We start from the raw sequence: 27,837 nt of genomic DNA on the forward strand, positions 1-27,837 counted from the left end.
TTTTATCTGGCAACTCTATTCTCTCATAAATCTGGTAAGGCCAAACAAAAAGTTTTAAAGATACTGACATTGGGGGCCCCTCAAGAAAAACTCAAGCCAGATTACCCTACACGTTCAGACCAAAGTCAACAAACTCCACCTACCTGTATAGAACTTCTAATCTACAACTCAGTACCCTGTCCCCCACTCTTAGTATGGACATATTTTTAAAGAAGATATCCAACATGAATAGCAGTTTTTAAAAGCAACACAGAGGAGAGATTTATCTGGTAAAGAAAACTTTTTTTAAAAGCCTCTTAATATCTTCAGAGAAATGATATAGTGCATCCATGAAACAAGAATAGGATGTTATAAAAAAGGAACACATACAGAACAAAACTGAGCTCTAGTACTTAGAAATGTAAGTATGGTAGCAGAAACAAAAATCTCAAAGGACTGGGAGCTAAAAATTGAGGAACACTCCCAGAAGGTGGAACAAAAAGAAAAAGAGAAAGGAGAAAGAAAGATTTAAAATATGTAAGAGAACAGTTCAGGCAGTTCAGTATTCAATAACAACCGGAGTTTCAGAAGAATAGAACGGGGGAGGAATTCATTAATAAAATAAGTCAAGAAACTGTCTAAGGATTGAAGAACATGAAAAGGGCAATCTTCAATAAGATGAAGCTGATACATTAGCTGGTGTGTCTCAATGCACTGGAAAGAGATTAAGTTGGGGATTTAACTAGTAAGAGAGTAAGTACATAGAAAGCTAAACGAACAGAAGAAATAGGATAATTTGACTTCAGGGAAAAGTGCTATTTAGAAAAGAAAAGTGATGAGCTAGTCACAGCAATGTAGATCCAGAATGTGGAGTGAACCGAAACTGATGCAGCAGCACAACAGGCATGCGGCGCGCGGAGGTGAATTTTCGTGTGGGGTAATGGAGGCCGAGGGGGTGAGACGGTTGGTGGCATGGGATGGGTGGAAAAGAGTTAAACCCACATTTTCCTGGTAGTAAGTCAATAGAAACTGCCTAAAAGTGAAAAATTAAGAAGTAGCGACATATGCCTGTCACTTAGAAGTAGGGACACTCACTATCAAAAGACATCAGTCAGAAGTGTTGGAAGCTGTTGACTCTGGGTAGGTAAACATGGGCCGAATCAGAGCCAATGGACTGCTGGTTTTAGTAACAAGCCTGATAGAACGATATGACTCCTGCCAAAGTGTCTGAATAACGTGGATAAAATGAAAACTCATGTTGGCCAGGCGCGGTGGCTCACGCCTATAATCCCAGCACTTTGGGAGGCCAAGCTGAGTGGATCACTTGAGGTCAGGAGTTTGAGACCAGCCTGGCCAACAAGGTGAAACCACATCTCTACTAAAAATACAAAAATTGGCTGGGCATGGTGGCAGGTGCCTGCAATCCCAGCTACTTGGGAGCCTGAGGCAGGAGAATCACTTGAACCCAGGAGGCAGAGGTTGCAGTGAGCCAAGATTGCACCACTGCACTCTAGCCTGGGTGACAAAGTGAGACTTCATCTCAAAAAAAAAAAAAAAAAAGAAAGTCCCCACTAATATTAAGAAACGGTGGCACTGGTACTAAGTCACATCAGGAAAAGTTATGCATTTGTTAGAGGGCTTTCTCTCATTGCTCGGGGTGGATGCAAACCCGTTCTTAGGTAGCCCAGCCAACAGGAGGACACGGGATATTTTCATCTCAGAAGGCTGTTTGGGTGGGTACACAGAAGAAACAAAGGGAACTCTCCAGCATGGTTTTCAGGGCTGCAACAAACATATTTAAATTAGTCAAAAAAGACCTGTCTAGCAGATGGGTCAGCTCCTCTTCTGTAAGAGAACAGCCACATTCTTCCAGCACTTTCTGCATCTTGCATATGGATATGTAGTTGGTTTTGGATTTATCGATTTTGGTGAGTGCTTTGCTGACATCTTGGTAATGGTCCATAAGCTTATCCCTGAAAGAGAGTACGTTGGAGATATGCCGTAAAAGCAGCAAAACAAAGAACTCCTCGAAAGCAAACATGTCATGATTATTCTCATGCAATGAGCTGATGGCTCATCTAATAACGAATTCTGAAGATGTTTTCCAGCCTCAGTATAACACTGACATTAAAGGATATCCCAGAAAAACTCTAACTCTGTATCATCATCATGATGATGATGATTTTGTTATTACCGTCATTAGAGAAATGACGACTTTGTCTTTTTACTAGAATTGGTACTTTACAAACGGAACCAAGAATTGAAAAAGCCAGTGACATTACATATAGACAGGTGAAATACACATTCCTTCTCCATCAACACTAGTTGAGCACCTGTGATGTGCCAGGTGCTGCTGTAGGTGCTGGGACACATTTAGCGAAAGAAAGAGGCATCCCTAGAAGGATTTCCATTCCAGTAGTGGGGAGACAGACGGTAACGGAAGATAGAGGTACACTGCATGGTGGGACAGTATGTTTGTAGGCAAAAAACCAAAAAAGACAGTAGGTTTGTAGGTTTACAGTCACTTTGGCTGTAGGCTCTTTTTTTTTTTTTTGAGCAAAGACCAGGATGCCAAAGAGTCAGCCGGGGACTGGAGAGCAGCCAGTGCCAAGGCCCTGAGGAGGAGTGGCGGAGGGCAGCGAGTGAAGAGCGTGGACAGGGACAGGGCCTTGTCGGTGCTGGGGCAAGGGAGCGCCAGAGACCCCTGTTTTTTGTTTTTTAACCAGGCATTTTCATTGTTAAAAACCAGCCACCATGCAGGGTGCAGCAATGGGCCAATCAAAGGCCACGCTGCCATCTTGCTCACGTGGCCTCTCAGCCCTGCAAGGTGGTGTCATCACCCCGACTTTCTAGACCAGGACCAGGACAGCGAGGGAGGCTCAGGCAGAATCGGGACAAGCCTGGGCCTTTCACGCACAGCGAGGGAGACAGCACAGCATCTGTCTGTTGCTCCCAGTTTCGGGGCTGATTTTCTTACAGGATGTGTGCAAGTCTCTGTGATTCAGTGACGCTGAATTTTCAGTTTGGGAAAATTCTCTCCTGACTTGAAATAATTATTGTTAAGGAACTCGGTAAGTGCAGAAATCTTTAAGAAGGAACAGTCTTGCACTTGATCTATGGTGGACTAGCTGTAAATTTGGTCATTTCACCCAGGTCCCTGAAAAACTCTTCCTTACAAACTGAGTAATATGCTTCTCTGATGGGCTCAGGCTTGATCTTGGCTTTGGGGTTATTCCCCAGGGGAAAGAATGTGCTATACAGTCTAGAAACCAAATCTTTGGTGGTGATTGTCTACGTCTATGTCTTCATGGGAGAGGATGCCTAGAAAAAATAACCCACAGGAACAGAAACGTCAGGACTCTGGGAGAGATGAGATTCGGTGGGAATGTTCAGGGAGGTGGAAGACGGAGGCCTTTATTTTGAAGATACCTGGGTGATCTACTCCCTTGCCTTGCTGGCCCCTCAGCACCTAAAACAGATGAATAGCAGGAACTGCTCTATGCGTGTATAGCAACAGTGGCAGCATTTTGGATTCCCCTACAGGTGTGCATTCAATTCAGCCCCATGTTGCAGAATGATTAGTCATCATCACAACTATTATATTCCACTTAATCCTTCAAAATGAAAGCAAATGAAAGTAGAAAAAAAAAATCCAAACTTTTTTTTTTTTTTTGAGATACATATTTTTAGAAAATTGAAGCACTCAGCGTTTCTTGGACTGGTTTCTAGGCAGTAATTATTTCCCTTGCAGAGTAAATATGTGCACAGGGTAAATGAGGGTTTAGAGCATAGATCGCAGCACACTGCCAAACAGAAACGATGTCAGCCGACACTCAGCGACAAGGTGGCACTGGGTCTGTGTCCAGTTCCTGGTCTGGGTAACAAGACGGAGGCCAGAGGGGGCACTGTTATGGCCAATGGGACGGCCGCAGAGCCCCTCACACACATGGTCTCCCCCCTCGGGTGCTGCCGAAAGACTGCACACCTCTCAATTTGCATTGTAGAATGAGCCTGTGTTATGTGGCTCATTTACTGTTGCTATTCTGATTCTGAATCTTCAACTCAGACTTATCAAAAAGAGCAAGGCATGGAAAACAAATGCAAAAAGGAAAAAGATTTTTCTTAATCTTTAAAATGGATTTAGGGCACTCCAAACACAATGAATTCCCTTAGATTTAAAAGGCAAATACAAAATTGTGGTCACTTTAATGGAACATGACTTACATCTGTCAATCTGATCACAGTGTCTGTATAGATGAGGAGGTTAAAAAACATCCTGGAAACACTGACTCTTCATTGGAAAGAGCCACTGACAGTAAAATCTAAAAACACAACACCCTGAAGGACAAGGTCACTTGGAAATTTTTACAAGCCGACGTTCTCAAGGAAACAAATCGGTCATACATTTGTCTTCTTTACTAAGAGAGTAGGAGTGTGGCCGGGAGGAGCGGGTGAGAGTGATGATCTGAAATGCACTGTCTTGCAGCCTGCAGTGCTTTAGCTGCACGCCCATGCTCCGTGTGGAACGGAGGCAGAGAAAGAGCGTGCGGGGAGTGCCCAGGACGCACGGTTTCTCTCCTAGAGCCTCATTACTCACAAGTGGCAGGAAAGACGAGAAGAGAAGACATGAGTGGGTAATGAGGCCACCCCTGTCTAGTAAAGATAAATCCCACTTTTTCATTAGCTTTACAGCACATTTGATTTATACCAATCTTGTTCGTATTTTACTTTGAATTTCACAAATGCAATTCCCTGCTTTCAGTCTTCATAACTCAGTAACTTGGATATAATTCAGAGGTGTGTTCAAACTGCTCTGAAACCCTGTTTAGCTATTACATTTCATCCCTGTGTCCTTGGCATTCTCAGTTCCTTTCGAGATTCATTCATTCATTCAGGTGCTGTGGGAAGTGGTGAACAGAGAGTGAATTTTCCCTTTTGAAATGACAGACAGGAGACAGACTCAAAAACAGGTAAGAGCAAGATGGAGCTAAGGCAGAGCTATAGAGCAGAAGGTGAGAGGCACATGTATAGGGAGTGTGGACAGGAGACCAAGGATTGAGATTGTGCCAAGAAAATCTGTTTCACTGCTGTAGTCACGTTGTCGCAGCCCAATTTTTTTCTCTGTTATAAATGTTAAAAATATGACATGAGTAACTAGTTTTAAAATTTGAAAGTAGACAAAGAGTTGCTGGATAGATTAAAAAACAGACCAAGCTATATGCTGCCTACAAGAAACTTATTTCACCTATAAAGACACCTACAGACCAAAAGTAAAGAAATGGAAAAAGATATTCACGCAAATGGAAACCAAAGAAGAGCAGGAGTAGCTACGCTTATATCAGATAAAATAGACTTTAAGTAAAAAACTAAAAAGACATGAAGGTCATTTTAATATAACGGGATCAACTCAGCAAGAGGATATAACAATAGCAAATATATGTTCACCCAACACTAGAGCACCCAAATAGATAAAGCAAATATTAATATATCTAAAAGGAGAGCTAGATTACAATACAATAATAGTAGTGGACATCAACACTCCACTTTCAGCAACGGGCAGCTCATCCGGGCAGAAAGTCAACAAAGAAACGTCGAGTTAAACTGTACTCTAGGTCAAATGGACCTAACAGACATTTACAGGACCTTTCATCCAACCGCTGCAGAATACGTATTCTTTTCATCAGCATATGGATCATTCTCCAGGATACATCATGTTAGGTCACAAAACATGTCTCAACAAATTTGGAAAAGTCAACATCATATCAAATTTTTTTCTGAAATGGAATAAAACTAGAAATCAATTAACAAGAGAAACTTTGGAAATGATACAAATACATAGAAATTAAACAACATGCTCCTAAACCACAAATGGTCAATGAAGAAATTAAGAAGAAAATTAAAAATGTGTTGAAACAAATGAAAATGGAAATAAAACACACCAAAAATCTGTGGGCTGTAGCAAAAGCAGTGCTAAGAGGGACATGTATGGCAATAAATGCCTACATTAAAAAAAAAAAATAGAAAGACTTCACATAAACAATCTAACAATGCACCTCAAGAAACTAGAAGAGCAAGAAAAATCCAAACCAAAATTAGTAGAAAGGAATAAATAAAATCATAGTATAAATAAATGAAATTCAGACTAAAAAAATACAAAAGATCAACAAAATTAAAAGTTGGTTTTTTGAGAAGATAAATAAAATTGGAAAACTTTTTGCTAGACTATGAAAAAAAGAAAGTCCAAATGAATTAAATCAGAGATAAAAAAGGAAGTATTACAACTTTGGAGATGACAGAAATAGAAAGTATCATTAGAGACTACTATGAAAAACTATGCTGACAAATGGGAAAACCCAGAAGTGGATAAATTCCTGGACACATACAACCTACCAAGATTGAACCATGAAGAAAATTGAAAATCTGAGTCGACCAACAATGAGTAACAACATCAAAGAAGTCATAAAAAGTCTCCCGTCAAAGAAAAGCCTAGGATCTGATGGCTTTACTGCTAAAATCTACCAAACATTTAGAGAAGAACTAATACCAACTGTACCTAAACTCTTTCAACAAATTGAAAAGTAGACAATACTTGCAAACTCATTCCATAAGGCCAGTAATATCCTGATACCCAAACCAGACAAGAACACTACCAAAAAAGAAAACGACAGGCCAATATCCCTGATGAATATACATATAAAAATCCTTAACAAAATACTAGCAAACAAAATTCAATAACACATTAAAAGGATCACTCATCATGACCAAGTGGAATTCATCCGAGGGATGCAAGATGGGTTCAACATATACAAATTAATACATGTGATACATCACATCAACAGAATAAAGGAGAAAATTATGCGATGATTTCAACAGGTGCTGAAAAAGCATTTGATAAAATTCAACATCCTTTCATGATAAAAACTCTCCCCACAATGAATATAGAAGCAAAATACCTCAACACAACAGAGGCCATGTATGACAACCCATAGCTAATATGATTCTGACTAGGGAAAAGCTGAAAGTCTTTACACTGATATCTGGAATAAGGCAGGATGCCCACTTTCATTACTTCTATTCAACATAGTACTGGAAGTCCTAACCTGAGCAATTAGGTAAGAGAAAGAAAAAAAAGGGCATCCAAGTTGGAAAGAAATAAGTCAAATTAGCCTTATTTGCAGATGACATGATCTTACATTTTAAAAGACCTTAAGACTTCACCAAAAAATTCCTAGCATTGATAAATTCAGTAAAGTTGTAGGATACAAAATCAACACACAAAAATCAGTAGCATTTCTATATGTTAACAGTGATCAATCTGAAAAAGAAATAAATAAAGCAGTCCAAGTTACAACAGCCACAAAGAATATAAAACACCGAGAAATCAGTTGAACCAATGAAGTGAAAGATCTATATAAAGAAAACTACAAAACACTGATGAAAGAAATTGAAGATGACACACACAAAAATGAAATGATATCCCATGCTCCTGGATTGCAAGAATTAATATTGTTAAAATGTCTATACTATCTGAAGTGATCTACAAATTCAAGCAATCCCTACCAAAATACCAAATGCAATTCTTCACAGAAATAAAGAGTAAAATTCATATGAGACCACAAAAGAACCCCAAATAGCTAAAGCAATCCTAAGCAAAAAAGGACAAAGCCAGAGGCACCACACTACCTGATTTCAAGTTATACTACAAAGTTATACTTACTAAAATAGCATTGTACTGGCGTAAAAGCAGATACATAGACCAATGGAACAGAATAGAGAACCCAGAAGTAAATCTATGCACTTACAGTAAACTCATTTTTGTCAAAGGCACTGAGAACACACATTGGGGAAAGAAATTTGTCTTTAATAAATGGTGCTGGAAAGAATGAATATCCGCATGCAGACGGATGAAACTAGATCCCCATCTTGCAACACAGACAAAAATAAACTCAAAATAGATTAAAGACTTAAACGTAGGACCAGAAACTATGAAACTACTAGAAAAAGGCATTGGGGAAATTCTACAGGACATCGGTGAGGACAAATATTTTTTGGAGAAGACTTCAAAAGCACAGGCAACAGAAGGAAAAACAATGGGATTTCATCAAGCTGAAAAGCTGCTGTGCCACAAAGGGAACAAAGTGAACAGACAACCTACTGAGTGGGAGAAGGTGCGGACAAACTCTCCAGCTGACAAGGGATTAATAACCAGAGTACATAAGGAACTCCAACAACTCAATACCACAAAAATAAATAACCTGATTTGAAAATGACCAAAAGATCTGAATAGACATTTCTCAAAAGAGGACATATAAAGTGGCCAAGAGGTAGGTGAAAAATGCTCAGTGTCACTGATAACAGGGAAACGCAAGTTAAAACCACAATGAGATATCATCTCATCCCAGTTAGAAGAGCTATCATCAAAAAGACAAAACATAAATGCTGGTGAAGATGCAGAGAAAGTGGAAGTAATACACTGTTGGTGGTAATGTACACTACTATGGAACATAGCATGGAGATTTCCCAGAAAACTACAAACACAACTACCATACGCTCCAGAAATTCTATAATACTGTTGGGTACATATCCAAAAGAAAGGAAATCAGTACATCAAAGAGATGTCTACACTTCCATGTTTATTGCAGTGCTGCTCGCAATAGCCTAGATATGAAATCAACCCAAGTGTCCACCAACGGAAGAATAAAGAAAATGTGGCACATATACACAATGGAACATTATTCAGTGATAAAAAAGAATAAAATCCTGTCATTCACAGCCACATGGATGGAACTAGACATAATTAGATTAAGTGAAGTAAGCCAGGCACAGAAAGACAAATATCACACGTTCTCACTCATATGAGGGACTTCAAAAACGTGATCTCAGCTGGGTGTGGTGGCTCACACCTGCAATCCCAGCACTTTGGGAGGCTGAAGTGAGTGGATCATTTGAGCTCAGGAGTTGGAGACCAGCCTGGGCAACATGGCCAAACCCCAGCCCCACTAAAATACAAAAATTAGCTAGGTATGGTGGTATGTACTAGTAATCCTGCTAGTCGGGAGGTGAGGTGGGAGGATCATCTGAACCTGGAGAGTTGAGGCTGCAGTAGCCATGATGGAGCCACTGCACTCCAGCCTGGGTGATGGAAGTGAGACAGTGTCTCAAAAAAAAAAATTGTATATTGTTATATATGATTATATAACAATAAAATGTTATATTGAAATATACAATAATCTTATTGTATATTTTTATACAATATATATTTTTATACAAAATATATAATAATCTTATTGTATATTGTATATTGTATATACAATAATCTTATTGTATATTTCAAAGTAGTTAGATTTAATTGTGTATTTTTAAATAATCTTATTGTGCATTTCAAAGTAGTTGGATTTAATTGTATATTTTAAAATATCTAAAAGAATAGAATTGGACTGTAACACAAAGGATAAATGGGGTGACGGATATACATTGCATATCTACATCAAAATATCTCATGTAACCATATATATATATATGCTCCTCCTATGTACCCACAAAATTTAAAAAAAATATATAGCTAGAAGAGAAGATCTGTAGAATTCCCAACACAGAGATAAATGTTTGAGATGACGGATATCCCAGTTATCCTCATTTGATCATTACACATTGTATATTAGTATCAAAATATCACACATACCCTCCAAAATATGTACAACTATTAAATTATCAGTTTTAAAACTTGGAAGGAGTCATGTACGCCCCCACCATCCAGTGGGGTCCCTTCTGCACAGCATCTTCTGGTCCTGTGAACGTGTTCCTGTATTTGATATCATACCACTCACGGTACACATACTGCCGAAAACGTCACTGCCTGCGAGCCCTTTACACAAACCTTTCCATGTGCTCGCACAGTGGCCACGGTAGGCATGTGCAATTTCGTGCTCTTTCAGGCTACTCTTTGCTAAGCCAGGGCACTGATTTGGGATTGGAAGGTATTCCTTTTGTTGTCATTTTGCTGTGAAAGACACACTGCACTTTGGGAGGCCAAGGTGGGCGGATCCCTTGTGGTCAGGAGTTTGAGACCAGCGTGGCCAACATGGTGAAACCCCGTCTCTACTAAACATACAAAAATTAGCCGGTCATGGTAGTATGTGCCTGAAATCCCAACTACTCAGAAGGCGGAGGCAAGAGAATTGCTTGAACCCGGGGGGTGGAGGTTGGAGTGAGCTGAGATCATGCCACTGCCCTCCAGCCTGGGCAACAGAGTGAGATTCTGTCTCAAAGACAAAAAAAAAAAAAAAAAAAAGACTGTGCCTGGGTAAGATGGAATAGGGCTGCAGCTTTCCAACTACTCTTTGACTCAGCACCAATTTCTAGAATCAACAGCAGTGAACAAGCATAATCATTTCCCTGTAACTTTGCCAGCACGGGAAGGTACCATTTTAAAATAACTTTTGCTGGGAGGCCAGATGTAAAAGGGGACTTCCAGATGCCGGCCCCCAGATCTGTCCTCACTCACCCGGCTGGCACAGACTTCTCTGTGCCCTGCTGCAGCTCCTTCATCTCTTCCTGTAGCTGCTGTGGCTTTGTAAAATGACCCATGAAGTTGAAATAATCCTCCATGCAGGGCCGATGGATAGCAGGTGAATAGTTAATACCCAATTTCTGTAAAAATTCCTGGTAGGTAATGTGCCCTCTTCCCTCCGTGTCGTACCTTAAAAAAACAAAAACAGAAACAGTAAGCACTTCTCAGTAGCTACTAAGGCGTGTTGGTGCTCAGGGTTTAGGAATGTCTGCACCGTCTGTGAGGAGCTCGGATTCCATCCCTCACCACTCAAAGCGTGCCCTCTAGAGCCCTGCCTGGCAGAGCTGGAAGGCACGAGTCTGGGCCTCGCTCCAGATCCGATCTGAATCCGCATGTTGACAAGGACCCCAGGTGACTCACAGGCACCTATTCAGGACGGTCACATCACACATGGCCTGCCCGGAGAGAGAGGCACCGTAGCCACTCACCTGTCATTCTATTAGAAAAAGCTCTGACTACAGAAAATTAAAGTTGCCCCTCCACGCATTCAGCAGTCTTTTGTTTGTTTGATTGAGACAGGGTCTTGCTCTGTGGCCCAGGCTGGAGTGCGGTGGTGTGATCTTGGCTCACTACGACCTCCATCTCCCCAGCTCAAGTGATTCTCCTGCTCAGCCTCCCAGGTAGCTGGGATTACAGGTACGCACCACCATACCTGGCTAATTACTGCATTTTTAGTAGAGACGGGGTTTCACCGTGTTGGCCAGGCTGGTCTCAAACTCCTGACCTCGGATGATCCACCCACCTCGGCCTCCCAAAGTGCTGGGATGACAGGCGTGAGCCGCCGCACCTCGCCCATTCAGCAGTTTTTTAACTTGAATACTTACCTGTGAAAGGAACTATGTTAAGGTTTAGACGAAAATTCTTCAAAAAGCATATTCACTCTTAAAACTCGAATACGTGAATGTCATTTGATTCAAAGACGGTAAAATTCCCCATTTTCTCTTTGAAGAGATGCCAATTACATACAGCCAATGAGAGGGACCAGTGAGGAAAACAAGATAAGAATTATGCTCTGTACCTTTTATGTCATTTTCTATTATTGAGATTTTTCTGAATTAGAACTCATTAAAAAAGGCATAATGGAGGGTTTTTATCTCCCAACGTTATTCAAATAGAATAGAATTACTTCAATAAAAATTTTAAGGCAAATTGCCAATTTTCTTTAAAGAAAGAAAGCATTTATTTTTACAGAAAGATCTTGGTACTCATCTAATCGATAAAAATGGCATTTGCAGATGTGATTTTCCCCAGATGAACTCAGAGTTACAAGGAATGAGGCTATATTTAAACAATTTTGCCAGCAGAATTCTCCCATCAGGACGTTGCTTGGGCATGTGTCTGCCGGAGCAGAAGTACCATCGGTTTTCCTTGGAGAGGTAGAGCTCTTTCGCTGTGCTTGTTAACCGATGAGATCCTGGAGGACCTATGAGACCCACAGTTGCCTCTGACACACTAAGCCCCGTGCGACTGTTTAAGCTGAGTTAACAATAAAGAAAACGTCCTTATATGCCACGTTCTTGTCCTCAAGGGGACGGGGTGGCAGGTAGGAGAGAAAGCAGGACGATGTTTGGGTGAATGCCGCTTCGTGCACTTGTGTTTAAACTTGCAGGGGCTCTCAGGAGTTGGAAGACCACCACCCTTCCCAAAGGCCACGTGGGCCTGTCCCGTCGGGTGTCCATGAGAGTCCTCTCCATGCTCCCTTGCCTTCTGTGCCCTGCAGATCCCCGCTCCTCCGCCATGTGTTTGTCATCCACCTGCTACCTGAACACAGTATTTGTACATTCTCCACACAGACTCTACCTGTCAAGGTAAGAAAAGCCCCCTTGGACAATTTCCTTCACTACTTTGCAGGTAGGGTGCAGAGAGAGTGTTCCAGGTAAACACCAGCTCACCGGCTCTTCACCTGGCAAGGCCTTTGCCGGCTCCAGGGATCAGTTCCTCAGCCAGGAGCCGTCACACGCAGTCCTAGATGTGAGGTATCAGGACAGTGCCCTGCCCAGCTCCTGCCATGACCAGCTCTTTATCCCCTGCAGATCTTTTTGGGTATCTGGTTTTTTTTTTCTCTTTTCTCCACCAGAATACAGAGGGGATGACAAGATCTTTTCAGGTGTCTGTTAGGAGGATGACTTTAATTTTGCAACCCAGAAAAGTACCCTTCCATCTTTATTCAGTGAATTTTGTTTTTAAAACACAAGACAACACACCCTCAGAAAGAGGCCTGTGGGCTCTGTAGTTCCCGAGGCTTCTCCTGTGGCTGTAGAAGAGCTGTGGTCTCAGCAGCACTATCAGAGGCAGAAGCCTCCAGCAAAGGCTTCCCTGCTGCTGGCGATGCTGAGATGGCTGCAGGGAGGAAGCTGAATTTCACATGGACATACCAAAGGCGGAAGGACTGCCATTTCTTGAGCTTTAGGGTGATCCCAGGGCCACGCCTTTCTCCTTGAACTACATCAGGACTCTAACTAGCCTTGTGCCACCAGGGCAATGTAATAATGCAACTCAGGTCAAGATGCCCTCTGAATAAAGCCCTAAGGGGTTCCCCATTCTGATAGGAGGGTTCCTAACAGAATGGTCCACAGCCCACCCACCTGACACGCAGCCCCAGAAAGCAGTGTGCCTACTTTGGAAATGTCTCTCTCCTCCTAAGTCAAAAGAACCACTACGCTGCCTTCCTCTGAGCTCTTCACGGCATGGCGGAAACTGGATGGGTTACTGCATGTGGGGATACACGGGGAGTGCATGCTGGCATTTCCTACTGCCCTGTGCCACCCAAAGGTTCTCCCACATCCTGCCTCCATCCAGTTCCTCCGTCCATGTCTTGTCTGCCTACCACATGGCAAGTTTCTTGAGAAGAAACTATGGTTCATTCATTTTTGCAAACTCCCAGCATCTGGCACACAGCGTCCTCACGCCTTGCATGAGCTGTAGTATCCATTCACAGACGTTGAGCTAAGAAAAGTGAAGGCGTTGCATTTCCAAGGAAGGGCTTTCCTCCTGGAGTGCTGTGCTCAAGGGGTGACTAACAACAAGCTTTCCATCGTGACACTGGAACTGAATGAAAAGGCACTCTTAATGACTTCATTAATAAAGATCATAAACGTTCTATTCTCATCCAAAGGCACAGAAGACCAGATCGCACAACTGCAACTAAAATATCGTTGTGCATGTGATTAACAAGCAAGCTAAGTGAGCTTACATAACCTCGCCCTTCATGGTATAATCCTTGTGTAACATTTTAAAAAATCAACTTGCCTATAAAGTTGAATTTTCAAATGGTTCAGCAATAGATGTCCCAGGAAAAAAATGTACACATAACCAGAGGACCCATAAAAATTCACATTTGTGGATGGCGATGGCCTCTCATTTGTGATACAAGTAGATGACTCTGCCCATTTATTGTGCACACAGCAATTCAGCTGTGCACATAATTTGGGTATGTTCACATTGATTGGTTTGCTTGGCTGAGAATGTCTCAGTCCTTTAGGCTCAGTTTAAGCACTGGATTCTTACATAAATTTCAGAAGTACCTTCAAACGCCACTGTCCCTAGAGTTACAGGGCAGTATCAGGAGGTGCGGTGTAAACCCAGCCCAGACGGCAGAGGCAGACGCAGCACCTCGTGTAGCTGGGGACACAAGGAATCCTCTCAGGTGCCGTCTCGGAGGGTGGTCTGACGGCTCAAATAGCTGCTCTTTAGAAATCAAAGTGTCTGATATGGCTTGGATTTGTGTCCCCACCCAAATCTCATGTCCAATTGTAATCCCCAGTGCTGGAGATGGGGCCTGGGGGAGGTGACTGGATCCTTCATGAATGGTTGAACGCCATCCTCATCATGCTGTTTTTCTGACGATAGCGAATGGGTTCTCAAGAGATCTGAGTGTTTAAAAGTGTGTGGCACCCCACCACCACCTTCATCCTGCTCTGGCCATGTGAAGCGCTGGCTCCCCTTTCTCCTTCTGCCATGATTGTAAGTTTCCTGAGGCCTCCCCAGAAGCTGAGCAGATGCCAACAAAGGGCTTCCTGTACAGCCTGTGGAGCCATGAGCCAATGAAACCTCTTTTCTTTATATGTTACCCTGTCTCAGGCATTTCTTTATCGCAGCACAAGAAAAGACTCATACAGTGTCCAACTGCCAGAGTTGAACATGCCCAAGGGGCACATTCAGTGTGTTCTGATGGAATTACAGAAGATCAGACACCATCTGTTCCAGTGCCCATCAAGATCCAAAATCCGACTGGGCATGGTGGCACACATCTATAATCCCAGCGCTTTGGGAGGCCAAGGTAGGAGGATCACTTGAGGTCAGGAGTTCGAGACCAGCACAACCAACATGGAGAAACCCTGTTTCTACTAAACATACAAAAAAAGCCAGGAGTGGTGGTGGGTGCCTCTAATCACAGCTACTTGGGAGGCTGAGGCAGGAGAATCGCTTGAACCCAGGAAGCGGAGGTTGCAGTGAGCCGAGATCGTGCCATTGCATTCCACCCTGGGCAACAAGAGTGAAACTCCATCTCAAAAAAACAAAAAAACCCAAAACAAATAAATAAAAAGAGCCAAAATCCTCCCTTTACACTGCCCAGTAAGAAGGCGGTCGCCTCAGACGAAGCCATGTCAGACAAGAGAACCACACTTCCTTCAAGGACTGCCTGCCAGGGTCCCAGATGGCTTTAATTACTGAAAGGTTCTTCACGTTGAGCTTACAGTCTACCCGGCTAGCACATCTCCAAGTTCAACTTCTTTGTATTCAGTGCATCTAAAAGTCCTGGTCTCTGAGTAATGCCGCCCTCCCCCTTTCAGAATTGCAGCCCTCCCGACCCCCATGTCACCATTTGCTGCATAAACTCCCACGTGGCTGTAAATACCCACAGTGGTTTCTGTTTCCCCATCTGGGTCCAGATGAACACACTCCTGGAGTCTCCTCTGCCTTAAATGCTCCTTGTCCCATCTCCCTTGGGGTAATTCCATGTGTGGCAGACACCACGATGAGTTCCTCATCTCTGTTTCTTTTTCCCCCTGGACATGCATGCAGAGGGCCCCTCCCAGCCTCCCTTGCAGGTGGTCACAGCCATGTGGATGGATTCTGGCCACAGGAACATGCAAAGAGGGTGAAGATGGCTATGGTTCCAGGCCTGGGCCCTGCAAAGCTGCCCACGTGCTCCGCCAAGCTCTTTCTCCTTCTCCGTCGGCAGATACAAAAGGTCCAGGGGATGACGGGAGACGCCTGGTTCCTAAGTGATCCTGCAGGCGGTGTGCCCCCCATACCCACACTAGACTAGGACTCCATTTTTGCGGAAGACACTGAGATGCTGGCCCTGTTTGTTGCCACGGTTAGCCTCACCCGACCAGTATACCACTGGGACCAATGCAGCTTAACATCACCTTAGACATCTCAGTTTTGCAAATTTACAGGATAAATCAGACAACCCCATTAAAAAGTGGGCAAAGGACATGAAATGGACTTTTCAAAAGAAGACATACATGTGGCCAAAAAGCAGATGAAAAAAGCTCAGCGTCACTGATCCTTAGAGAAATGCGAATCAACGCCTCAATGAGACCCCCTCTCACATCAGTCAGAATGGTTATTATTAAACAGTTAAAGAATGACAGATGCTGGCAAGGTTGCAGAGCAAAAGAGAATGCTCATATGCTGTTGGTGGGAGTGTAAACTAGTTCAACCAGGGTGGAAAGCAGGGTGAAGACTTCTCAAAGAACTAGAAGCAGAACTATCATTCCACACAGCAATCCAATGACTGCGCCCATAGACCCAGTGGAATAGAGACCATTCTATTATCAAGAAACATTTGCATGTATGCTCACTGCTGCACTGAGCACAACAGCATAGACACAGACTCTACCTCAATGCTCACCGATGGCCGACTGCATAAAGAAAATGTGGTACATATACACCATGGAATTAATATCTATGCAGCCATAATTTGCATAATTTCCTTCCTAGGGACTGCGACTGACCTAAGGGATAATGAAAACATGGACAAGGGAAGGGTCACCAGGACAATGTGTGTGCCGCCCCAAAGACCATTCCAGAGGGCAAAAGGGAAGGGTCACCAGGAGAATGTGGGTGCCGCCCCAAAGACCATTCCAGAGGGCAAAAGGGAAGGGTCACCAGGAGAATGTGGGTGCCGCCCCAAAGACCATTCCAGAGGGCAAAAGGGACCCATTGGAGGGAGGGAATAGAGGAATTACCACCCCAAGAACGGCACTTTTCTGTGGCCTCCAAATATATTCTCTAGCAGACAAGATTCACCATCACTCTTCCACGTCCTCATAAATTAAGCTTGTTATGTGAAATAACTCAGCTTAAAAGCCCAGCTCATCAGTCCCTGATTTCTGAGCCTTCATAGGTCCCAGCAGGGACAAAGCACTGAATTACCAAGACTTTCTCTCCTAAGAGCATGTGAGTCTCTCAGGAGATGAGCTCTGGGTTATTCATTCATCTTGGTCATCCTCAGCCATGCAAAGAGGCACAGAGCCAGCGTTTAAGAAGCATTTGCTGGGTGACCAAATGAAGAGAGGGTGTGTTAAATTCACTGAGTGGTTACTGTGCGCCAGGCCCCGGGCTCGCACTTTATATGACTCCTTAACCAGGCATCACAGCGGCCTGGGGTGACAGGGAGCATTAGTGCTGCTTTGCAGGCAATGAGGAGTGTATGGCACAGAGAAGCTAAGTAACTTGATGGAGGTCACACAGCGGGAAGCAGGCAGGAGTCACGCCCACGCATCTGGCTGCAGGGCTGTTGCTCTTAACCAGTCCCCATCTGTGGCATAAGGTCAACTAAAGGATAGTGGACAAAATTCAGACTGCAAGCAGTTGTCAACACAGGGTGCAAATCCGTACACTTCATAATTGTGTTCATAAATGTATAAACTCCAGCCACGAGCAACAGTGAGCGTCCACCTCCAGTGGGGACAGAAACAAGTTCTGTCCTGCCCTCAGAAAGAGGGTCCGCGCACTCTCACTTCCCACATGGGAGCCTCGGTGGGGGACACGACTCCAGTGCCTTTCATCCCCATGGCCAGCCCCCACTCAGGGGTCCGTCCTGTGCCCCCCGACTCCCAGGCGGCGGTCTCCCAGGGCCAGCACTCCCAGCCAGCCTCTCCCCTGAACTGTTTCCTGACTCATCTTCCCGAACCACAGCCCTGTTCGCCCTATGACCACACTCAACTTCCGTTGTTCCCGACCGCCTGGTCAGTAACACCTGGCAGCAAGGACCTGGTAAGGTATCTGCCCTCCACTTCCTGTCTGACCCTGGGAGCCCCATGCCACTTCTGGCAGGACACCTGCCTCCCTGCAGACAGGCGGCCGCTGACCTGGAATGTCTCCTTCTCCATCTGGACCCACCACAGCGTCCAGCTCCCCCGGCCCCACGCTCCCGCCTCACCGCCCACGCCAGTCCACCTGCTCTCTGCCCAGGGTTTTTGCACAGCTGTCACTGTACCGTAGCTACCTGTGTAAATGCATTCTGCGCCCTGACCGCTCCCCAAAGACTGGGACCACGTCGTCATCTCCAGATCATCCAAAGGGTCAACCGAGGGGGAGGGCTGTGCCTTCGCCGGCTTTGCAAAGCTCTGCCTGTCAGCCAGCCAGAACTACTAATGTAAGCTGCTCAGACAGAAATGGGCAGGGAGTCTAATGAGACCCTGCGTTGGAACTGATCTTTAAAAGAATAAGGATTTTGTGAGAACTTCCAGTGGCTTTTCTAAATTAGACACAAAACCACCCACCTAATTCTAAACTTGGCCAACATTTCAGCCTTCCACTTTGAACAGGTGAAAAGTTGGGAAATAGTATGAAGTGTTTCATGAGTTTGCCTCCTGAGTGGCCGTACGATGGTGGAATACCATCCTGGGGGAACGCAGGTGGCTGCGGACACACAGCGAAGGAGGAGGTAATTTGAAGTTGGGTCTGGAACTCGGGAAGAGACCACATTGTTAGTGTGGGATGTGAAACTCAGACGTCCATCCAGGGAAGACCGCAACAGGGGGCCCAGTTCCGAAACAGCGAAATAGAAAATATGCTTGACAAATGGAGCCAACACTGGATACAATCTTCAGTTTAACAGACCCTCGGGAAGCTACTCCAAGTCGCTGAAAGTTCGGTTTTTCTTCCCATAAATTACTTATCTATAAAACAGTTGTGCAACATTAATTCCCGTCTATAGCAATGCAGAGAAACTGTTCTTTCCTTTACCCATGTCTGCTGAGTGAGTTGTATTAGAGGGAAGTCCTTAGAGAGTGACTTGTTTGGTTAAAACAGTAGAAGTTTGGGCTTGAGCTCTCAGTTCCTTGGAAATGCAAACCTCTCAAGTCTGTTATGGATGATGAGCATTTACCCGGGTTCTCTGTGTTGGCTGAAGACCAACCCATCCACTGAGGCTGCTTACTATGAGCAACAAGGAGCAGGGAACGAGGACAGACACAGGAGACGAGACAGATGTGACCAAGAGAAAATGCTCTCAGCCCCAGTCACCCTGATCCAGGGAAGATTAGTGCTGAATTTGCCACAGCAAGCAACCCAGTCCATAGGAACCGAAACCAGCCAGTCCCACGTGCCACTTACCTTGCCCAGAGCTTTTCAAACTCTCTTGGTGTGAGGGGAATATCAAAACCGTACAGCGCATTCTTTACGTCCCGGCGCCGGAGAATGCCGTTGCCCTCGTTATCGGTTTCTAGAAAATTCTACAATATCAGAAGATGGTATTTAGGAACACGTGAAAGGAGTGAATGACAGTGGAAAAGATGCTGAGGAGTCACTATCTGGAACAACCTAAGGCATTTGTATCCCCATCCACCTCCTTAATCACCTTCTAATCTAAGTTCCAGGCGTCCTCATCACTCCTGGAAAGAAAGTGACCAAGCAAAATGGGAAGGAGAATCAGGTGTTGGACGGGGGTGGTTTCTGAGTGGTATCTGGGGTTTGACCTGGATTCTTGGGTTCACAAACAATTAGAAATAAGGGCCAACCAGAGCCCGCGAAATGAGATGGAGGATCCTCATCCCAGTGAAGGTAACTTTAGCCCTCTGGCTGTGAGAGGGGAAATGAGGGACATTAGACTCCAGCTATGATGACAAGATTATACGGTACCATTTTTATGTCCCTGAGGGGTACAGAAGGTATTGTCAGGCATATAAGAGGACCACAGAGTTGAGTAACAGCTAACACACGTGGTTCTCAGCAATATCTTCCCTTGTTTCCAAGTAATATTTTATTTAAGCTTCTTCATAACAATGCGATGAGGTGTATGTAATGGGTACATCTACAGAATTCTCTGTGAGCATGATACTTAACAGTGAAAGAACAAAGTGTTCCCCTTAAGATCAGGAACAAAGTGAGGATATCTCCATCACCCACTTTCAACATTGTACTGCGGGGTCTTAGTTAAATTAAGCAGGAAAAAAGGATAACTGGTATAATGACAGGATGGGAAGAAATACAATCATTATTATTCACTGACATGATTGTATACATAGGAATACAAAGAATCTACAAATAAATTATGATAAGAGGTGAATTTAGCAAGCGGTCTGGATTCTATATCAACAGGCGAAATCAATCACATTTTTATATATCAGACACAGAAAGTGAAATTTTAAAAGATAACATTTACGAAGGGCATCAAAAATTAGAAAGGCCTAGGAATACATCTGTGATAGCTGAGAAATGCCTTTATACAGAAAAGTATAAAACTTTATTGTAAGATATTAAAGAAGATCAAAATAAATGGAGAGACACTATGTTCATGAATCAGAAAACGCAAATAGAATAGTAAAGATGTCATTTTCTCTGTGGAACTCAACAAAGTGATTCAAAACTCTTGAAGAACAAGATAGAGGGAGTTGCCTACCAATTAATTAAGATGTATCATTAAGTTATAGTGATGACAAAGATGTGATGTAGGTGCCAGCACAGGCGAACTGATCAATGGAACACAACGAGGAGGTCAGTAACACCTGCAGGCTGTGATGTAGGCAGTGGTGATGCTCAGATCAGCCAGGGGAAGGGGGACTTCACAATGACCAGTGCTGGGACAGCCGGCCTTCCATACAGAGGAAATTACACTGGGTCCCTGCCTCACAACACTTGGGAAGCATCTAGTCCAGACTTCAAGACCTGAGTGTGAACACTGAAACTGTCAAGTCCCTGTAAGAGAATGTGAGAGAATATCTTCATGACGACTCTCGGGTAGAATTCTTAAACAAGACCTACAGAGAGACGTTAGTAAATCTGACTACATTAGAAAGAACTTATGTTTATCAAAAGACACTATATAAAAAGGGTAAGAACACAGACTAGAAACAGAGATGATAGTTGCACCACGTGTCACTTACAAAAGAGCAGGACCTGCAGAGCAGCGTACACCATGACCACAGTAACAGTTTCTCAAGATTTAAAGTCTCAGGCCACCACTTCACAATGAAGGAAACCTGACCAGTGAATGAACAAATGAAGATATTCAATCTCACTGATAACCAACAAAACGCCAATCAAATCTGCAATGAGATACTATTACACATCTACTAGAACGGAAAAAATAGCAAGCCTGACAGTACCAAATGCTACAGTATTGAGCAGTGTGGACACAAAGCCAAAAATATTTGCTATCTGGGCCTTTACAGAAAAAGTGTGCTGGCTCCTGTTCTAAGATATTGGCAATATTCTTTTCCTTCATCTGAATGATGGTTACATCGTGACCACTTTAAACTTTTTTAAACTGTATATATGTATTTTATATACTCCATAGTAGAACCATAACTTTAAAAAATTAAGCTTTTAAAAATTTGAGTCTGTAGGATTTCAAAATCCCTTTAAGAGCATGTGTCAAGTCCGGCATGTAAGAAACTTGGAAGTTACCACTCTGTCCCAACAAGAAGCAAAAATCTGAACAAATTGGAAAATTAACGACTCTTGTTAAATCATTAGAGAAGTGGAGTTACAGGCCAAACCACTGTCCCAAAAACTGGAGAGACAGACAGGTGAAGACAGAGAACCATAACTTACTGGGACAGATACCCATAAGCAGAAAGCTTTACAAGAACTTGTGCCAGAAACATAGAAGTGGAAGGAATAATTCCTAACTCATTCTGTGATACCAGTATTGCCCTAATGCCAAAACTAGACAAAGATATTATACGTTAAGAAAATGACACACCAGTATCTCTCAAAAACACAGATGCAAAAAAAATCCTCAACAAAATATTAGTAAATAAAATCCAGCAACATATAAAAAGAATGATATGCCATGGCTGAGTGGGATTTATCTCAGGTATATAAAGCTGGTTCAACATTTGAATACCAATAAATGAAATACATTATATCATCAGAGAAAAGGAGAAAAATCATATTAACAGATACAGATGCACAATCATGCAAAAAAAAAAACATTTGAGAAAATCCAACACTCATTCATGATAATAACTCTCAGTAAACAAAGAATAGAGGACTTCCTCAAACTTGATTAAAAAGTCTATCAAAAAGCCTACTGCTAATATTGTATTTAATGATGAGAAAGCAGATTTCCCATTCAGATCAGGAACAAGGCAAGAATATTCCTCTTGCCACTGTTTTTCAGCATTATACTCAAGTCTTAGCTAATGCAATAAGACAAGAACAGAAAATAAAAGGTATACAGATAGGGAAGAAAGAAATAAAACTCTCTTTGTTCACAGATGACATGATCGTCTATAAAGAAAATACAAAAGAATCAACAAAAAAACCTCCTGGAATTAATATGCAATCATACCAAGGTTGCAGGATACAAGGTTAATACACAAAAGTCTATCATTTTCCTATATACTAGCAATGAACAAGATTTGAAGAAAACACACGATACCCCTATTCCATGTAGTATTGGAAGTCCTGGCCAAGAGCAGAGCAGTCAGGCAAGAGAAAGAAATAAAGCAGATCAAGATAAGAAGAGAGGAAGTCAAAGTATCCCTGTTTGCTGACGACATGATTCTATATCTATAAAACCTCATGGTATTGGCCCAAATGCTCCTTCAGCTAATAAACAACTTCAGCAAAATCCCAGGATACAAAATCAACACACAAAAACCTCCAACATTCTTATACATCACCAAGAGCCAAGCTGAGAGCCAAATTAGGAATGCAATCCCATTCACAATTGCCACATTTAGTATAAATATAGAGTAAATATAGCATAGTATAAATATACTAATATATATACTATAAATATATTTTAAAAATATAGTATAAATATAACGTATATTATAAATGTTATATTAAAATATGTAGTAGAAATATATTTATATTATGCTAATATAAATATACTAATATATTAATTATATAATTATAATTATACTGATATATTTATGTAATATAAACATAAAGATACATGCACGGGTATGTTTATTGCAGCACTATTTAGATAATGAAGACATGAAATCAACCTAAATGCTCATGAACGGCAGACTGGATAAAGAAACTGGAATATATACATCATGGAATTATATAGGACAGGAGGGCTCAATAGCATCAAATAAAGATTCAATGCAATCCCAATCAAAACCCCAGTAAGTTGTTTTGTAGAGATGTAGAGATCCATAAACTTACTCTAGTTTATATGGAGATGCAAAAGACTCAGAATAGCCAACATAATACCACACACACACACACACACACACATTTGGATAACTGACACTACGGATGTCAAGATTCACTGTAAAGCTGCAGTAATCACGACAGTAGTTTTGGTTAAAGAAAAGACAAGTAGACAAATGGAACACAGCAGAGAGTCGAGAAATCGACCCCCATAAATACCATCAACCTGTCCTTGACAAAGGGGCAAAGGCAGTTCAGCAGAGCGAAGACGGTCTTCTCAACAAACGGTGCTGGAACAATTGGACATCCACCTGCAAATGTACGAATCCAGACACAGACCCTACACCCTCCACAAAAATTAACTCAAATGGATCACAAGCCTAATTGTAAAACACAAACTATCAAACTCCTGTAAGATCACATAGGAGAAAATCTAGATGACCTCCAGTTTGGCAGTGACTTGCTAGATACAATCCATCAAAGAAAGAACTGAGGAGCTGGGCTTCATTAAGACTAAAAATATGTGCTCTGCAAAAGACACGGCCATGAAAATGAAAGACGAGCCACAGAATCAGAGAAAATGTGAGCAAAAGGCGTATCTGATAAAGGACTCTTCAAACCCAATCATAGGAAGAAAAAAAAAAACAATCTGATTAAAAAATGGGCCCAAAACTTAGTAGATACCACACTAAAACACACGTAGAAAGATGGCAAATCAGCACATGAAAAGATGCTCCACATCACACACCATCGGAAAAATACACATTAAGCAGCAACGAGATACCACTATGGCACTATTAGAATGCCCCCAATTTGGAACACTGAGAACACCAAACGCTGATGAGGATGCAGAACAACAGGAAATCTCATTCCATGGCCTGACTGCAGAAACCAAGGCCTCGCCAACCCACCTGTCACCCGCTCTCCAACAGTCTGTTTGTCGTTATTTTCTTCACAGCACTGATCTGCTTTGTTGCTTGTGGACTGTCATTTCCACAGGTGTGTGATCTCCGTGAGATGGGATCAGACTAACTGTGGTTACCACTACATTCCACTGCACGATTGGTGTACAGTACGTGCTAAATAAATCCAAGCAGGAAAGAAGGAAGCTGGAAAGGGGCCTGGACTTGGCACTCAGGGGTCCCCGGGGTCCACACTGAACTGCATCAGCAGATGGGGGCCAGGAGGCTGCTCTGATCTGCCTGATGGGGCAGACTGTGCGAGGGGAGGAGGAAGAAAGAGTGTGGAGGAGGGACGAGAGTCTGGGGCCAGCTGAGAGGTAAGGATGGCTGGAGAACAAAGAGGTTCATCTCTTTAAGTCAGACCCTAGTGAGAGGAGGTTACAGAGAAGCTGGTAGAGAAGGTGCAGAGGATGATACGAAATGGTGCATCCTGCTTTCTTCTCAGCTGGTGCTAACTGGGTCAGCTGCAGTTTCTAGTCCAGACCCTGCCCTTTAACCTGAACCTAGAGGGCTGCTCTGAAAGTGGGCCACACAGAGCTCCCGTCTGTGAGATTGGTTGGCGTGGGCCAGTGCAGACACTCCACTCCATAGAGGGCACAACAGAGACAGTCCACTCTTTGGGGTCCACAGCGCACACAGCCCACTCTACGGAGTCCACAGCAGACAGTAAACTCCATGGAGCCCACAGCACAGACAGTCAGCTCTATGGAGTCCACAGCACAGAGAGTCCTAGTCCTCTCTATGGAGTCCACAGAACAGACAGTCCACTCTATGGAGTCCACAGAGCATACAGGTCATTCCATAAAGTTGACAGCACAGGCAGTCCACTCTATGGAGTCCACAGTGCACACAGTCCACTCTATGGGATTGACAGCACAGACAATCCGCTCTATGGAGTCCACAGCACAGACAGTCAATTCTATGGAGTCCACAGCACAGAGTTCCTCTCTATTGAGCCCACAGCACAGACAGTCAACTCTATGGAGTCTACAGTACAGACGGTCCACTCCATAGAGGGTAGAATGCAGACAGTCCACTCTATGGAGCCCACAGCACACAGATAGTCCACTTCGTGGAGTCCACAGTATAGAAAGTCTTCTCTATAAAGTCCACAGTACAGACAGTCCACTCTATGGAGTCCACAGCACAGACAGTTCACTCTACGGAGTCCACAGAGCAGACAGTTCACTCTATGGAGTGCACAGCACAGACATTTCTCTTTATGGTGTCCACAGAACAGAAAATCCTCTGTATTATAGAGTCCACAGAGCAGAGAGTCCACTCTATGGAGTCCACAGCACAGACAGTCCAGTCTGCGTGGGACAGAAGGCTGTGTAGAGGCAGTTCCAGAAGTCAGCAGGACTTCAAAGACAAAACTTCATATTAAGCACAGGCTAAGAAAGAGAAACAGAGAAAATAACCAGAGGAAACAAAATAATATTAAATATTTCCATAATGCACTTTAAAAAATACTCTTTAGAAGGAAGCTATTGCATTCTTGTTGCATTATCAAGTGGTGAGCTCACAGCCTGGATTTCAGGACAAACTCAGCGGTGCACATGCAGTTCCATTGTCCTGTAGGTCTGGCTGTCACCGGCCCTGTTGGATTAGACAGGCCCACCTCAATACCATAATCAGAGTTTATATGATTGCATGTGGTGGGCAGGTACCTTATACATGTGCTTCTATGATTTTGGCGAGACAGGAAGAAACAGCTCTTTAAAACCCATGCTTATTTGGTGTAAAGTTAAGTATGACAGCACCTTCTATTTTTCATGTATTAGGTCGGTGCAAAAGTGACCGTAGTTTTTCCATTAAAGTTATGGCAAAAACCACGATTACTTTTGCACCGACCTAATACTTTTTAAATTCATATCAAGCCTGAAATAATGCCAGAAACTTCTGCCCATGTAACTCTAACAGTTACTTATCTTTCTAAACATCACTTGTCCTTGAATGTGAGAGTTTAGTTTGAGAAAGTCTTTTAGGAGTAGCAGGAGTCCCCACGTTGGGGAGACTGAGCTGTTTTCCCATCTTAGCAGCTGGGTCTGAACAGCTTGATCATCCCAGTGATATTAAAACATTGAAATAGATTTTCTTTCCTTTTAAGGAAATAATCATTGTCTTACCTTAGACAAGTCTGACCATCTGCTTTTTGCTTTGGTAACAAGATACTGATGAGCCTGTTCACAAGCTAGTTCTGAATCCGCGACCTTCTGTTTTGGTCTTAAAAGAAAAAAAATAATAAATAACTGTGTTTACATTTAACAGGCTCATTAATCTCCCGAACGGTTTTCCTATCCCCCTGTTTGTTTCAAGGACACCAGTAAAGTCTGTTATTTCACATCTGGTTTAACTTAATTCTTAAAATACAGTCTTATTTCTCCAGCTGCATGTTAGGGATGTCTCCTTAAATTTTCTAAGTCCTTGTTTATTTTCAGATAAATGATATTCAACTTTTTTTTTTCAGCATACAAACCAAACAGAGCTCATTTGTTCTCAGAAGGGGGAACACAATATAACATTAAGTGTCTTGGGAGGAAAACAGCTAAACACTTTTTATTTCTGAATTTGCAAGTTGGGGAGATAGTGAAGACTATAGGAAATGGTTGGGAAACAGTGGGGGAGCTTCTCAGTCTCAGCTCATTTTCCAAGGTGAGGTTTGTTGGATTTAAAGATATGGCCAGGTGCAGTGGCTCACACCTGTAATCCCAGCACTTTGGGAGGCCAAGGCGGGTGGATGACTTGAGGTTAGGAGTTCAAGACCAACCTGGCCAGCATAGTGAAATCCCATCTCTACTAAAAATACAAAAATTAGCCAGGTGTGGTGGCGCACACCTGTAATCCCGGCTACTCAGGAGGCTGAGGCAGGAGAATCACTGAAACCCGGGAAGTGGAGGATGCAGTGAGCTGAGATCACACCACTGTATTCCAGCCTGGGTGACAGAGTGAGACTCCATTTCAAAAATAAAAATAAATAAAAATGATCAAAATTCTGTCATATTTACTCACAGGATGGACACTTAATAAAAGACCCTGTGCTAATTTTTGTATTTTTAGTACAGAGGCTGAGGTGGGAGAATCACTTAAATCTGGGAGGTGGATATTGCAGTGAGACCGTGCCATTGCACTCCAGCCTGGGCAACAGGCGTGATTCTGTCTCAAAAAAAAAAGACCCTGTTCTCACAGGTCCCTGACTAGGCCACAGCAAAGTACAATAAAGGCTGATGTTGGGGGGGCCGGGATGCCCTGGATCTTTCCACACACTAGAACAAATCAGGAGTGGAGGAAAATGTGTCAAGTCCATGCACACCCACGCTGGTGCCTGGCCAGTGTGTGCTGCTGTCATTGTGACCTTCCTTCTCCACCCGACTCTCCCCACTCTGTTCTGCGAGATCACCTCTTTCGAGGCCCCCAGCCGCAGCCGTGATGCTGCCTGCCCACAAGTCTGTGCTACTGGTACTACAACCTCACCTGCTTCTCTGTGCCATCTTTCTCCAACTGCCTACCGGACTCCACAGAATCACGGAATTTCAAGGGTGGACCCAAAGCCCAACCAGCCAATCCCCGACTACTACTTCACCATGACAGGTTTTGGACGACTGATGGAATTACGCTGCATTTTTACAACTTTTGCTGAAAAGGACTGGAAGTCCTGCTGATGTCTGTTTCTCTGCCTTCACCTTTAGGCTCCTCCTAAATCCCACCTGCACTAGAAGACTCATCTGAACCTCCCAAAAGTGCTGTCACAGA

At 43.2% G+C, this 27,837-nt stretch overlaps 1 protein-coding gene across 8 annotated transcripts in view; it reads right to left on the minus strand.

The window, feature by feature from the left end:
• EFCAB6 (EF-hand calcium binding domain 6) overlaps positions 1-27,837 on the minus strand; it is a 274,102-nt gene that overhangs the window by 61,708 nt on the left and 184,557 nt on the right. For all 8 annotated transcript variants that reach the window (XR_012515451.1, XM_074390943.1, XM_074390946.1 and 5 more), the window contains 4 exons: positions 26,214-26,310; positions 19,124-19,242; positions 10,484-10,678; positions 1,797-1,952 (listed from right to left, as the gene is read on the minus strand). Coding sequence is in view for 7 of the 8 variants with exons in the window: in XM_074390943.1 (XP_074247044.1) it covers positions 1,797-1,952; positions 10,484-10,678; positions 19,124-19,242; positions 26,214-26,310 (567 nt within the window). In the remaining variant the exon portion in view is untranslated. The remainder of the gene's footprint in view (positions 1-1,796; positions 1,953-10,483; positions 10,679-19,123; positions 19,243-26,213; positions 26,311-27,837) is intronic.

This window comes from Saimiri boliviensis, chromosome 21, assembly GCF_048565385.1.
Source record: "Saimiri boliviensis isolate mSaiBol1 chromosome 21, mSaiBol1.pri, whole genome shotgun sequence".
NCBI classification, from domain to species: domain Eukaryota; kingdom Metazoa; phylum Chordata; class Mammalia; order Primates; family Cebidae; genus Saimiri; species Saimiri boliviensis.